The sequence below is a fragment of the Lutra lutra genome, chromosome 3 (assembly GCF_902655055.1).
Source record: "Lutra lutra chromosome 3, mLutLut1.2, whole genome shotgun sequence".
NCBI lineage: Eukaryota > Metazoa > Chordata > Mammalia > Carnivora > Mustelidae > Lutra > Lutra lutra.
In genome coordinates, this window is record NC_062280.1 from 141,798,357 (window position 1) to 141,813,561 (window position 15,205).

General features: G+C 36.6%; 1 protein-coding gene across 3 annotated transcripts in view; it reads left to right on the forward strand.

The window, feature by feature from the left end:
- The window catches only part of MED4 (mediator complex subunit 4), a 46,827-nt gene extending 31,823 nt beyond the window's left edge, over window positions 1–15,004 (forward strand). For all 3 annotated transcript variants that reach the window (XM_047723428.1, XM_047723427.1, XM_047723429.1), the window contains 6 exons: window positions 3,093–3,159; window positions 6,172–6,342; window positions 9,196–9,253; window positions 10,488–10,574; window positions 12,224–12,355; window positions 14,438–15,004. In XM_047723428.1, coding sequence (XP_047579384.1) covers window positions 3,093–3,159; window positions 6,172–6,342; window positions 9,196–9,253; window positions 10,488–10,574; window positions 12,224–12,355; window positions 14,438–14,610 — 688 coding nt within the window. In that variant the 3' untranslated portion in view covers window positions 14,611–15,004. The remainder of the gene's footprint in view (window positions 1–3,092; window positions 3,160–6,171; window positions 6,343–9,195; window positions 9,254–10,487; window positions 10,575–12,223; window positions 12,356–14,437) is intronic.
- The last annotated feature ends 201 nt before the right edge of the window (window positions 15,005–15,205 follow it).

Sequence of the window (15,205 nt, forward strand, 5' to 3'; positions counted from 1 at the left end):
TGTATACCTGAAGTGTTTTCTTGACGCTCTTGGTACCAACAGGAGTACATATGCATGATCGTCATGCACTCTTCCACTTGAGATAACATAAATAAGTAATTTATCAATTGTGTAAAATTTGAGACCAAATTGAAATTGTCTTGTAAATTGGTCGGTTTATCTCTCCCCCTCTTTGGATTGTTTCCTTAATTCCCGAGTATAGGGTTTTCTGTTTAATGAAATGTATCAAGAATCTGTTTCTGAAACTTTCCCACCTCAGCTTTCTAGCTGTGCATGATTAGTTGAGGTGCTGAGTTCTCTTTTGCTTTCTCTAAACGTAGCTGTAGTTCCATTGCCCTTTTCCCAGGAATGCTAAAAACACTTTGATTTGTCATTGATTTGCAGTCCTCACTGAATCTGTTGACAAACTAGAGATAAGCTTCTTCTTTCTTGGGGTCCTTGCAGCTTGGTAATAACCGATACTTTAAAAGTTTGTTTTTCAGGGCACCTGGGTGGCTCAGTGGGTTAAAGCCTCTGCCTTCGGCTCAGGTCATAATCCCAGGGTCCTGGGATAGAGCCCCGCATCGGGCTCTCTGCTCAGTGGGGAGCCTGCTTTCCTCCTCTCTCTGCCTGCCTTTCTGCCTACTTGTGATCTCTGTCTGTCAAATAAATAAATGAAATCTTTAAAAAAAAAAAAATAAAAAAATAAAAGTTTGTTTTTCTTTTCCTCTGATTTTCTCATGACTTAATCTGACATAATATTTTACTTGTTCATCTCTAAAGAAAGACTGGGTGACAGAAGTGAGTGAAAATTTCTCTCTTTTGTGACCCTGGAGATGGTTGTTGGTGGTAGTGGGAGAGATGTCACTTTGTGGTTTGCCCCGAGACTCATTGAGACTTCACAGAATGAGGCTATTCCAGTGTGATTGGCTTTCAAAAAAATCCCATTATATTAGCAATCAGATATAGCTACATATACTTCTTCTGTGATCTGTGAAATGTGTCCTCTTAATGAAATTATCCTCTTAATGAAATTTTTCTCTTGTTTCCATTTTTTTTTATGAAAAATTAGAAAGAAAAACTAATGTAACCTGTTAACTTTTTAAAAATAGTGCGTTTGAAATTTAGGATATATTTTTTGCTGTTACTTGATTATATAGCTTTTCAGTATATTTATTACTTTGTAAAATATGGTAGAATGAGGTAATCTTTGGAGGAATTTTTAAAAATAGAAACACAAATTATAGTCTACAAGTTTTTCTTTTCTTTTTTTAAAGATTTTATTTTATTTATTTGACAGAGACACAGCGAGAGAGGGAACAGCAGAGGGAGAGGGAGAAGCAGGTTACCAGCTGAGCAGAGAGCCCAGGGGCTCGATCCCAGGACCCTGGGATCATGACCTGAGCCAAAGGCAGATGCTTAACGACTGAGCCACCCAGGCACCCCACTACAAGTTTTTGTTAACATGTTTGTGACTCAGAACTCAGTTTTCCTTCAGAAACCATGTTGATAGCAGTCTTGAGGTTTCCACACCAGCCTATTAATCTGTTTATCTATAATACCTGAAGTGTAGTATACCACTAATAATATGGGATCTAACCTCCAAGTAAATTATATTTCTATGGGGACTTGTGGGTGGATCCTAATTTGATATGCCAGGAGTACAGCTTCTTCTGTAGCAAGACAGGGCTCTATCTCCCACACCTGTAACCAGAGAGTGGGCTCAGGGGTTCCTTCAGCCTCTTTTTACCATTGGGGAGGACAGAGGTTTCCACTTTATTCTAGACTGCTACTGAACAGCACTAAGTCTTACAGCTTTTTCCTTCCCACTGTACTCCTGTACCTAAGGCAAGCTCTTTTAAGGTTTTCTGTGGATATATACTCCCAGATTTGCAAGAAAAGCAGAAAAAGGCTCATTCCACATCTCCCACCATACTTCCCCATCCCCACCGCTCCCACCACTGAAATCAGCCTTTGTGTAGACTTGAGGTTCTCAGCTGTTTATATCTCATCTATGGGGTAAAGAAAAAGGTTAATACAACATGCTGTCTTCATAAAATGTCTGTTAATCCATCAGCAAGTCCTATCAGCTCTACCTCCAATATATATACACATACACATACATACGTGTGTGTGTGTGTGTGTGTGTGTGTGTATTTTTAAGATTTGATTTCTTTATTTGACAGAGAAAGAGTGAGAGAGGGAATACTAGCAAGGAGAGTGAGAGAGGGAGAAGCAGGCTTCCCGCTGAGAGGGAGCCCTACTTGGGGCTCTATCCCAGGGATCAGGACCAAGCCTATGGCAGATGCCCAACTACTAAGCTGCCCAGGCGCCCCCCAGGGTATATTCTGAGTCTGTACACGTTTTACCTGTTTGCATTACTATTGCTACATCTTAGTGGCTAGGACTTCATCAAAGCCAATGTCATTTTTTGCCTGGCATACTACAGAAGCTGCTTAACTTGATTTCCATTCTAGCCCTCTTAAAATCCATTCTCCAGATAGCTTAGCAGGTTGCTTAAAAACAAAAATCAGTTCATGTCATTTCCCTGTTTAAAATATTTGGTCATTTCTCACTGTACCTGGAACGAAATACTGGTCCTTTGCTGTGACCTAAAAAGCCCTAACATGATCTGGCCCCTCCCTCCCTAACCATGTCCTCATTTTTGTATCCTGATTCCCAGTACCTACTGTATTCTGACCACACTTCTTAGACCCATCTTTGGACCCCTGAACTATGTCTTTTACAAGCATTCTTCTTTGTGGCTGACTTTTCTCACTCAGAGAAGCCTTCCCTAACTCCACCCAGTGTAAGTGGGTGTTTTATTTAAACAACTCTTTTCTGTTGACAGTCATATTTCATTGGTATTTATATACTGGATATTAATTTATGTAATTATAGTAATAGGTTAAACTTGCATAAATGGATCTGGTAACAAACACAACTGAGTCTTGCTGGTGAGAGCCCAAGTCACAGTGGGGCAGGGGCTGTGAATACTCCGCATGCTGTGGGTACCATGAATCCAGCAAGTCAGTTAGGTAGAGATCAGTTGATAAAGCTTCTATTGTATTTATTTTGCAAAGTTGTTTCAGTTTTTTGTTTTTCTTTTTTAGAGAACTTATAGAAATGTTAGCAATTTCAAGAAACCAAAAGTTGTTGCCACCTGATGAGGAAAACCAGGTAAGTGGCTTCTTTTTAAATTACAAACAAGAAATCCGCATAATTTCTGCAGTTTCCCTATTTACATTTACTTTGTGTGAGACAGGAAGATTGGAATATGTTAAATTATTAATTACAACTTTTAAATTGATATTTTCTTTGAATCACTTATATTAGGTAACACTGCTTAAAAAGAAAATAGTTGGTTGGATTATGGACATTGGGGAGGGTATGTGAGATGGTGAGTGCTGTGAAATGTGTAAGCCTGACAATTCATAGACCTGTACCCCTGGGGCAAATAATACATTATATGTTAATAAAAATAAGTAATAAAAAAACAATTTAGGATAACTTAAAAAGAAAGAAAATAGTTGTCTAAGGGTTTAGCAGTATTATTTTCTCTTATAGGTCTAGTTACACATTTACTCATTTTTGTCCTTTGAATTAACCAACAAAGCCTATTAAATAGAGATTAAAACAATATTTGAAAGAAAAAAAGTTAATGCTTTCATAAGCTAATCTTTAATTATAGGCTTGGTTCCCCTAATGCAACTTGAAAATTAATGGAAATAAAAGAGCATGCAGTTGTTAATAGAAATTATTTTGTGGATGTTAAGTTTACAAGTTTTTATTTTCTTTTTTTTTCTTTTTTTTTAAAGATTTTTATTTATTTATTTGAAAGAGAGAGATCACAAGTAGACGGAGATGCAGGCAGAGAGAGAGAGAGAGAGAGAGAGAGGGAAGCAGGCTCCCTGCTGAGCAGAGAGCCCGATGCGGGACTCGATCCCAAGACCCTGAGATCATGACCTGAGCCGAAGGCAGCGGCTTAACCCACTGAGCCACCCAGGCGCCCATACAAGTTTTTATTTTCTTTATTCCTTTCTGTGTTTTGTAATTTTCTGCAGTGAGCAGATTTTTTTTTCTGATCCAAAAACTTATTAAAGAGAGTAAATGTCATTTCATGTGTTTTTTACCATAATTTTGAAAAACTTAAAAAGAAAACATCTGGGAAGAATTAACCTTTTTAATGATACAAGAGAGCTCTGTGCCCCATCATTATCTTAGTTTTATCTTACGATATGTTTTGAGGGCAGAGGAATTTGATTGACTGTCAATAGAGAAGTATCATAAAACTTGTTTTCTTCAGGGACACCTGGGTGTCTCAGTCAGTTGAGCATCTGCCTTCAGCTCAGGTTATGATCCCTCAGTCCTAGGATTAAGTCCCACGTCGGGCTCCTTGCTCACCAGGGAGCCGCCTTCTCCCTCTTTGTCTGCTTCCTCCTGCTTGTGCTCTCTCTCTCTGACAAATAAATAATCTTCAAAACTTGTTTTCTTCAAAGATTAATCCCCTCAGGTGGAGAGAGGGAATTAGATAAGGCTATAAGTAGTAAAAGTTGGTAATTTTAGGGATATAAAAGTTGTTTTATGTATGTTGTTTATTTTGTTTTTAGAAGAAGCTTATAGAGAAATATGTTAATAGGGGAATGCTAGTCTCAGATAGTTTATTGATAAATACCTGTGAAATTAAATAAGAATTTATTACAAAATGAGGGACACCTGGGTGGTTCAGTGGGTTAAAGCCTCTGCCTTTGGCTCAGATCATGATCCCAGGGTCCTGGGATCGAGCCCCACATTGGGCTGGCTTTCTGCTCAGCAGGGAGCCTGCTTCCTCCTCTCTCTGCTTGCCTCTCTGCCTACTTGTGATCTCTGTCTGTCAGATAAATAAATAAAATCTTAAAAAACAAAAAAGAATTTGTTACAAAATGAGTAAAATGAATACAAGTTTTGACTTTATTTCCTAGGCATTTATTATATGCTTTGTAGGCATACTGATTATTCAGTAGTTCATAACTAAGACCTGCCCAATCAGCACTAACCTTTCTTATACTTTGTAAGAACTAGCAGTTCTGTTCTTAAAAAACAACAGTACCTTGTCATATAATGTTGTTATGAGGATTTATGATACTGCATGTTAAGTACAGATAGGAAGAGCTTATTAATGAATGGTTATTATTATCACCACCCCAGGACAAAATTAAACCTCATATTTAGTACCGTAAATTCCTGTTTAGTTTTCATTGAAACTATTAAATATTAATGGGATGTGCCCATTTGAAAATTTATTTACTATTTTTGGAAATGCTCTTAACCCACTGAGCCACCCAGGCGCCCCTCCATTCATATATTGATAGATGGTTAGTTTGCTTTCATGTTCTGGCTATTGTAAATAATGCTGCAATGAACATGAAGGTGCCCATAACTTTTTGAGATAATAATTTCATTTTCTTCAGATAAGTGCCCAGAAGTGGAATTGCCAGATCATATGGTAGTTCTATTTTTAACTTTTTAAGTAATTTCCATACTGTTTGCCATAGTGGTTGCACCAGTTAACATCCCCACCATCAGTGCACAGGGGTTCTCTTTTCTCCATATCTTTCACAACACCAACTCTTCTCTCTTGTTTTTTGATTACAGCCTTTGTAACTGGTGTGAGGTGATACCAGTTGTGGTTTTGATTTGCATTTCCCTGATGATTAGTGATGTTGAGCACTTTATCATGTACTTTTGGTCATTTGTATGTCTTTGGAAAAATGTTGATTCAGTTTCTTTGCCCATTTTTAATCAGACTGTTTAGTTTGTAGAAATTTTTTTAAAGTTCTTCGTGTCAATTAAAATTATCTCAAGTACCAGATTTTGGGGGAACCTCCATTATGTTATATTTTTAAGGATAAACTTTAAAATTTTTTCTTAACCTGGGAAATGAATAAACCTCATTTTGGCATATTGGTACTTCTGAAGACTTGTTTTTTATGAAAGAATAGCATATAATTAGAAAAAGTAGAAAGTCTTGATATTAATCTGTTTTCCAAAATAATCATAGGTAGGTTATTTTTATTCTTAACATTGATTGGATGATACTTTGAGGGTGTTAAAATTTTATAGCCTAACCAATTCATATATGAGTTCTTTGCTTCATTGGAATGTCACTTTTCAGTATTCTGCTGTCTGCCTTAATCAGCTGTTATCTGACAGGTCCTGGAGTTGTTAATTCACAGAGATGGGGAATTTCAAGAACTGATGAAATTGGCACTCAATCAGGGAAAAATCCATCATGAAATGCAAGTTTTAGAAAAGGAAGTGGAGAAGAGAGACAGTGATATTCAGCAACTACAAAAACAGCTCAAGGAAGCAGAACAAATACTGGTAAGTTGATAGAAGATAAGGTAAAAAAGGATATTAATCTAGTTCCGAAAAAAAAATCTTCAAGTATTTTGAAGTGGCAGAAAATTTGACTTTCCAAGTCTAAAAGTGACAGTTTGTCACTTTGGTTAAATGAAAGGCCATTGTCATTCCCTATTTTACTTAATGTTTTCAGATGTCTGCATTGTTTTTGAACCATATTTTCATTATTTAAAGATTTCACAGGATCGAATTAATAGAACTGGGAAGTTTAATTTTATCCTGTCCTATTAGAAGTCTTCAGTTATTAGTAGTCTAAATCTTCAGTTTTAAAAATATTTTCTTTTTTTTTTTTTAAAGATTTTATTTATTTAGTTGACAGAGATCACAAGCAGGCAGAGAGGCAGGCAGAGAGAGAGGAGGAAGCAGGCTCCCTGCTGAGCAGAGAGCCCGACACGGGGCTCGATCCCAGGACCCTGAGATCATGACCTGAGCTGAAGGCAGAGGCTTAACCCACTGAGCCACCCAGGCGCACCTAAAAATATTTTTTAAATCAGTATAGATATGTATCATTTTATAAATGGATTAAAATTTATATTAATTTAATCTGCCACTCTAAATGGGATCTGGTTTTTTGTTTTTCTTCTTCTTGGCTATTGTTTGAAAACCATTTCTTTGCTATTATTTGCCCAGTTATTTCACTAAATACTAACCAATGTAATTGTTATATGGGGGTATTGCAGAAACAGCTGAGTTTGATTCTTATATGGACCAGACATTGTGGGAATCTTTATCCCTGATCAGTCTTCAAAATGTGTCAAAACAGACTCCAGTAAATAGAAACCTGAGTGGTTCAGGGTAAATTAACCACTCCTGCTGAAGAAATGACCCCAAGTAAATGCTTTTTAAAAAAATATGTAATGAAATCTATTTTCCATTAGGAAAGTAATACTTACTAAAAGATTTCAGAAAATAAAGAGAGGTAGAAGGAAGAGGAAAAAATTGTGTTAGTCCCTCTATTCAGATTGCCATTAGTCTTTTGTGCATTTTATTTCAGTCTCAGACTTTTTTTTTTTTAATTTTCCAGTAGGCTTATAATTGATTTTTAAATTGAAGTCTGGTTGACACACAATATTACATAGTTTCAGGTTACAACATAGTGATTTTTTTCCCAGACGTTTTCATTTTTTTTATCTCGTAATTAGTAGGATATTAAGTGGATTTCTATTACTATTTTTTAAATTTTTTTAATAAAGTATTTTTTAAAGATTCTATTTATTTATTTGACAGAGAGAGACCACAAGTAGGGAGAGCAGGCAGAGAGAGAGGGGGAAGCAGGCTTCCCACCAAGCAGAAAGCCTGATGCGGGGCTCGATCCTAGGAAGGCAGAGGCTTAACCCACTGAGCCATGCAGGTGCCCCTTATTTTTAAAACTTAAGCATTTTTCTTATATTGTATCCTCTTTGTTTAGCTTTCCAACTTTCTGTTATAAATAATGCTTTGAAGAATATCATTGCAAAAAGTCGCCTTTTTCTTCTGCATTTCAGATTTTATCCTTTAGATTTGATTTCCAAAAATGTTGTTAACGAGTTAAAGATAATTAACACAAGAACTGTAAAAAGACTGAATTTTATGATTTAGGTAATAACAACTAACATTTATTGATCACTTGTGCATTAGGCCTTGTGCTTGTTTGCAGGTTACATGGATTTTCTCAATCTCCTTAGTAATCATGCTAGGTTAGTACCATTATTCCATTTTACAGATGAAGAAACTGAGGTTTTAAATTAATAGTTACCTTGCCCAGGAAGAGTGAAAAGTAAAGAGATGGAACTTAAACCTATTTCTCTGACTCCATACTCTTTTTTTTTTTTTTTAAGATTTTATTTATTTATTTGACAGACAGAGAACACAAGTAGGCAGAGAGGCAGGCAGAGAGAGAGAGAGAGAGAGAGAGAGAAGCAGGCTCTGCACTTAGCAGAGAGCCCAATGTGGGGCTCGATCCCAGGACCCTGGGATCATGACCTGAGCCTACAGCAGAGGCTTTAACCCACTGAGCCACCCAGGTGCCCCACTGACTCCATACTCTTAACCACTGTGTTATAGTTGAGGATGTATATACTAATGTAACTTCATTTTACCCTTTAATGTAACTGGGGGGTGGGTTGTGGGTGTTTTCATTATAACAGTCATTAAGCGTAGAGGTAATGGTAATGTCTAAATGAGTAAGACTATCAATCCAAGAATGTGTCTTGTAAATGAGAAAAAAATATTTTGGTATTTTTATCCTTGAAATAAATGTGAGAATAGAATGCTTTGGGACTGGTATATGATGTGGATCTCTTATACATGTCTGATAGAAGGCATAACGAAAAAAAATGTTAGGGGCTCCTGGGTGACTCAGTCAGTTAAGCGACTGCCTTTCAGCTCAGGTCATGATCCCAGGGTTCTGGGATCAAATCCCGTATCAAGCTCCCTGTTCAGCAGGGAGTCCACTTTTCTCTCTGCTCCTCACCCCACTCGTGGGCTCTCTCTCTCTCAAAAATAAATAAAATCTTTAAAAAAAAAAATAAACAAGAGCGGCGGGCACTAATTAAAATTGGTTACAGCCCCCCCCCAAAAAGTAAACAGTCCAGTCTACACATTATTTCTAACAGTTTGTAGATGAAGAGTGATTCATGAATATATATTATTACTTCATTAACCAACTGATACAGATGATTCCCAAATAGTGTCAGAACGTTGCATATAAATTGTGGGGATCTCCCACTTTTGCATTTTGTTCCTGTGGGATTCATGATTTTGTGAATTAAGGCAAAAATTCTGCTTGATATAGTTAAGAGTAAACCATATTTCTTTTTTTAATATTCAAATTAGGCAACAGCTGTTTACCAAGCAAAAGAAAAACTCAAATCAATAGAAAAAGCAAGAAAAGGTAAGAACTCTGGGAATATTGAATGACTTTCTGAAAAGTCCAAGTTTTGGTTTCAAGAAATGGATGAGAGTATTATTGGTAATCATTTGCTGCTATTGAAATGATTCCAATAAATTTTTATTATAAAGTGTCTGCTAGATGCTAGCACTGTGCTATGTATTATTGGGAAGTTTTCACACTTTTTCAGGCTCTAGGAAGCAATAATATAAGGCAAGTTATGGCTGTGTATCCATATGTGCAGTAAAGACAATGAGTTTATAAAGTTGTTGGGAGAAGGGAAGAGAACTGTGAGCTGGAAGCAAGTGGGATGTGAGTTGGATCTTAAAAGACAGGACAGAAAGTGAAAGAGAATGTGCAGTGGGCAGCTGGGGTGGGACTAGAGTGTCCTGAAGTCAGAACTAGATGTGCTTTGGGACATGTGCACTTGTAATGGTGCAGATGCCCAGCCTGCCTTTTCCTGTCCTCCTCCTCTCTTTAAAAGACTTCCATTTTGGATTTTTGAGTTTATGTACTAGAAGTTAGAGTGAAAATTTTGGTTACTTGTTTTTAATGGTTTGTAGATGATTTGCCTTTAGTCATCTCAAAATTGTGTAACTCTCCTCTTCCTTTCCTGTTTCAGATAACTACTGTTCATGTTTGGTGTGTGTCTATTTTTTTAGATGTTTAATACAAATATAACAGTACAAATACATATATGTACATATTCAAAAACAAAAACCGGGTCATGCTACACATATTATTTAGCAGCTTACTTTTTTTAATCTAATGAATATATTGTGGACATGTTTCTACATAGGCCTACTTATAATCGTAGAGTCACATCAGGCCAACGATTGAGTGGTATAGTGTGAACTGGTGCTCTAACTTAATAGCTTAGATGTCACTGGAAGGCAAAACACTCTTTCTTCTTTTATTTGTACTCATTGTTGCTTTGAGAACAGTAAGAATATTTAATGGTAGTTAATAATTGAGATTAGTGAATTTAGTCATGCTAATGTCCCAAATTTGATACTTTGTTAGCTGTTTTTTCTAGATGTCTTGTTCTTTAGTTATGAAATCTTATGTTAAGTTTAACAATATACATATTATTAGGTATTATTGGGGAAGGTGGGCAACTCAGATTATCCTGTTTTCAGATAATTTAAAATTAAGTATGATGTGTGACTATGAGACATGTGTTTATATAGTTGTAAGTTACTGGACTAACATTACTCTCTCCTCTTGACTCTCTCAGGTGCCATCTCCTCTGAAGAAATAATTAAGTATGCACATAGGATTAGTGCAAGTAATGCTGTATGTGCCCCACTGACCTGGGTTCCAGGTAAAATACTTCTCTTTTTATTAGGCATATTGGTTTTAAAAATTTTTAGGTGACTGTAATTTTAAACATAGAATGATTTAAACATAGAATGTATTTATCCTTAGAAACATCTGCTATATATTTTCATATCTTTAATATCTTATAAGAAATAATATGGGTCATGGGTTTTATTAGTTTGGTTTATCTATAAAACTTTTGCTACAGGGACTGTGTGTCTTTTTTTTTTATGGTATTATTTATTAGAGTGAGCAAGAGAGACAGTGAGAGAGCACAAGTGGAGAGGAGAGGGAGAAGCCAGCCGCATGTGGGACTCAGTCCCAGGACCCTGAGATCATGACTTGAGTTGAAGGCAGTTGCTTAACCAACTGAGTCACCCAGGGGCCTCTGTTTCTGTCCTTTTTAAAGAAAAATCATAAATTGTTATAAGTACAAATGATACGTGATGATTCTAAAGCTATAGACCTTTATGACAGTAACACCCAGGCTGGCCAGAAAGCCCACTTTTTAGAACCATTGGAATTTCATCAAGTGTTCTGGCCTTGGAATCAAGACAGTCCCAACTGTACAGTGATAAAGGTGAAGCACTGAGCACCCAATAGCAAACACATGGGACTGGATAAAGCTGGAGTAATTAGAAAGGGTAAAAAAGAGTAAAAAACTGCAATATATATTGATAGTACATAAGACATTTGTAAGACAGGGACCTAAGGTGAAACAGCAGTCTTCTGGGAGGAGTGGGAAATAGTATCTCAACATCAGTAATTCATGATGGTGGTATTTTACTATACTAAAAACACTATGGTTAACTTACAGTTTTGGGGGTAAGTAATCTGGAGTGAGTAAGGAATATTACCAAAAGTTGGTCCAAATCTGCCAAGTTTTTCATCATCCCAAAACAAAATGGTATGCTCCCATGATTAGAAGTGAACATTGGCTCCTGATACTCCTCCTCCACTGGAAATTTCTAGGAATTAGTTTTTAAATGATAAGATCAAAGAGGTTGGTTAGGAAAAGTTTTAATTTACACAGTCCTTCAAATAAGTATTCCAGTCCTGTCTTGTAAAAAAGAAAAAAAATGTATCATGATCTGTTTATTCTCTCAGTGTATGTATCATTTGTTATTTTCTTCTTGGAAATGTAGGTAAGTTAGAAGAATCAAGATCATTATAATTTTCTTGGGGCACCTGGGTGGCTCAGTGGGTTAAAGCCTCTGCCTTCGGCTCAGGTCATGATCCCAGGGTCCTGGGATCGAGCCCCACATCGGGCTCTCTGCTCGGCGGGGAGCCTGCTTCCTCCTCTCTCTCTCTCTGCCTGCCTCTCTGCCTACTTGTGATCTCTGTCTGTCAAATAAATAAATAAAATATTTAAAGATCATTATAATTTTCTTAGTTTGTCATTTGGAATTGCTAAAATGACAGACTTTTCTCTTTTTTTTTGCATAGAGAATAATATATTACTGTACAGATTCAAAGACAAAATGCATGTATTTTTAAATTTAATATATTATGCTCTTAATAGCAGTTGATAATATGACCTTATTGAAAATGGGTATTTTGAGTTTTTCAGAGTGAGTCAAGGAAGATAAGTACTTCAGAGATGGTATTAATGCTTATTTTGCATAAGATTAAATTAAAAGCAGTCTTTTTTAGGGGACCCACGGAGGCCATACCCAACTGATTTGGAGATGAGAAGTGGATTATTGGGTCAAATGAACAATCCTTCCACTAATGGTGTAAATGGTCATTTACCAGGGGATGCACTAGCAGCAGGCAGATTGCCAGGTAATGTTAATCAGAACAGTGCTTTCAAACAGACCAAGGTTTTGCAGACATGATAAAGGAATATCTGGCTGTTGAAGAAGTTTGAGGTTCTAGACCCAGCTCGTTTTAACAGCCAGGTTTTCTGCCATTTATCCTGCTCTCTAGTGTAAAAACTATTCTAGCTGGAGTTCATGAAATTAGAATAAATTGACTTTTCTCTTATTTGTTAATAGGTTATTTTCCTCGGGCATTAGTCCTCTCTTTTATTATTAAAATTTAAACAGCTTTTTAAATAAAATTGTGAAATATACTGGACAAACAGAATAAGAAATACATATGTTCGTTTTAAAGAATACAAAGTGAACTCACTCCTGGAAAACTTGCAGATTAACAAAATGAATAATAGCCTTTTATGGGCTTTTCAGTAACTAAATAAAATTGCACTTCTGAGAGACTTGGTTCATTCTGAATTTTGGCCTTCCTCAAGTTCTGCATATAGTTTTGTGTTATTTTTATATTTATTTTATGTTCCCCATCTTTTACCTTTTGTAGGTGACTTGCTTGGTAGGACATTTAAAAAGTATTTAGAAGATTATAAAAAAAAAAACAAAAAAACTGGGGCTTTGTTTGAGCAATCACTTTTAATATTACAACTATTTCATTTTTTCTTGTATTTTTTACAGTGTTAAAAACATGCTCTATATAATGCTTTTCTGCTTCACATTTTATTGTAAGGATGTTCCTATGTTGTTAAGAATGCTTTGTAAACATCATTTTTACTATCTAAAGTACAAACTGAGGACTCACTGTGTGTTAGTTCCCCTAGATATCTGCATTTTCCTCATTTTTATTATTCCGTATTATATGCCAGTCATAGTCTAGTCAATAGGCAGAAACCACATCAGCAGTATGAACAAGGAAAATTTAAAGAATTATTCATTAGTGACAGGATACTCACTACTAAAGGGTAAAGAGAACTGCTTTTTAAAAATACAGTAATAACAGATGTGGGGAGCAGCTACTACATTTAGGACCAGGCAGATTGCCCAAAGAAAGGACCCACTGAGAAGAGGTTTCTCCCACCCCCATCCTCAGGCTGCTGTTCATATTGTGGCACCCTTGAAAGGATGTAGCTGTGGCCCACAGGATGGCAGAGAAGTTAGATGAGGTATTCACAGGCTGGAGTCAGCAAGCAGGAAATTATCCACTAGGGTTCCAGGGATCCTTGCAGGGAAGTCGCCTTTAGGGTAATGGTGAGACTTAGACACTACTGAAACTTGCTAGGGGGCGAGCAAGCTCACCGCTTGACGTCCGCATGCCAGCCAGGTACCACAGGAGTGAGAAGGGAAACATCCGATCCCTTAGTCCTATTCCCCTTGCAGAGTCCCTCCAGTGCCCTCTACTGACAAAGATTAACATTGTGGCTGCTGGCAGAGGAGAAATGTTTTCAGGGTCCTGGGAGAAGAGTGGATTTACAGCTTAAGAAGCAGTTTAGGGCGCCTGGGTGGCTCGGTGGGTTGAGCCGCTGCCTTCAGCTCAGGTCATGATCTCGGAGTCCTGGGATCGAGTCCCGCATCGGGCTCTCTGCTCGGCGGGGAGCCTGCTTCCTCCTGTCTCTCTGCCTGCCTCTCTGCCTGCTTGTGATCTCTCTCTGTCAAATAAATAAATAAAATCTTTAAAAAAAAAAAAAAAAAGCAGTTTAAACTTCTAAGAGTGTAGTACATGTTAGCTATTTAAAATATATAGAGAGAATAATATATATGACTTAATATATATAAAATAAACATTTGATTTGTCATTATGAATGTCTTACAAAAGAAAAATTAGGTCAACTGACTATAAAGTTACTTAGATTAAAAATATATATATATATAAAGTTACTTAGATGTAAGCATGATTTTTAAAAAAATTAAATGCAGGTTCTGGTTATTAAAATATGCTTTACCTTGATAATTTTGATCTTTGTTAATTTAGCCAAATGTACATTTTGATTCTTGGCCTTAAATATTTACTTCAGATTCTGTGCATGAGGGGAAGAGTAATTAAGAAGTAAATTAATTATTGGTATAAGTATTATTACATATGCTTCTTTCTTTTCTTCAGATGTCCTTGCTCCACAATATCCATGGCAGTCAAATGACATGTCAATGAATATGTTACCACCAAATCACAGTAATGACTTTTTGTTGGAACCTCCCGGGCATAATAAAGAAAATGAAGATGATGTAGAAGTTATGTCAACAGACTCCTCTAGCAGCAGTAGTGACTCTGATTAAACACACAAAAGACAAAATTCATACAGAATTGAATACTGTGGGGGCACTTGGGTGACTTGGTTGAGCGTTGGACTCTTGATTTTGGCTCAGGTCACTATTTCAGGGTTTTGAGATCAAGCCCTGCTTCAGGCTTTGTGCTCGGCATGGAGTCTGCTTAAGATTCTCTCTCCCTCTGCCCCTCCTCCCACCTCCTTTTCTAGAAAACAAACAGAACAGAATAGATTACTATGGAATTCTGTTTCTTAAACAGTTGTAAGCCTGTAATAAATAGCTAGGTCATACTGGCTCTAGTGGAATTGTACAACCCATAAAAATCACTGGACTTTAAAGCCAAAAATCATGGTTTCAGTTCTAAACCACTAAGTAAATATTTAAAGAATAATCAAAATTTACTGTTGGGGAAAAAAAAAGTAGTGCCACTCTACCCCGTTATATTCCAGTTATGCTGGACTTGAACATAGTAGTTCTGGAAATAAAAGTTGAGGGAAATGACCCATGTCCATACCACTAATCAGCCCCAGGAATTATTTAGAAAAGCATTCTAAATAAGGGCAGTGGATCACTGAATGTGTATCTTATCTTGAAATAACAAAAC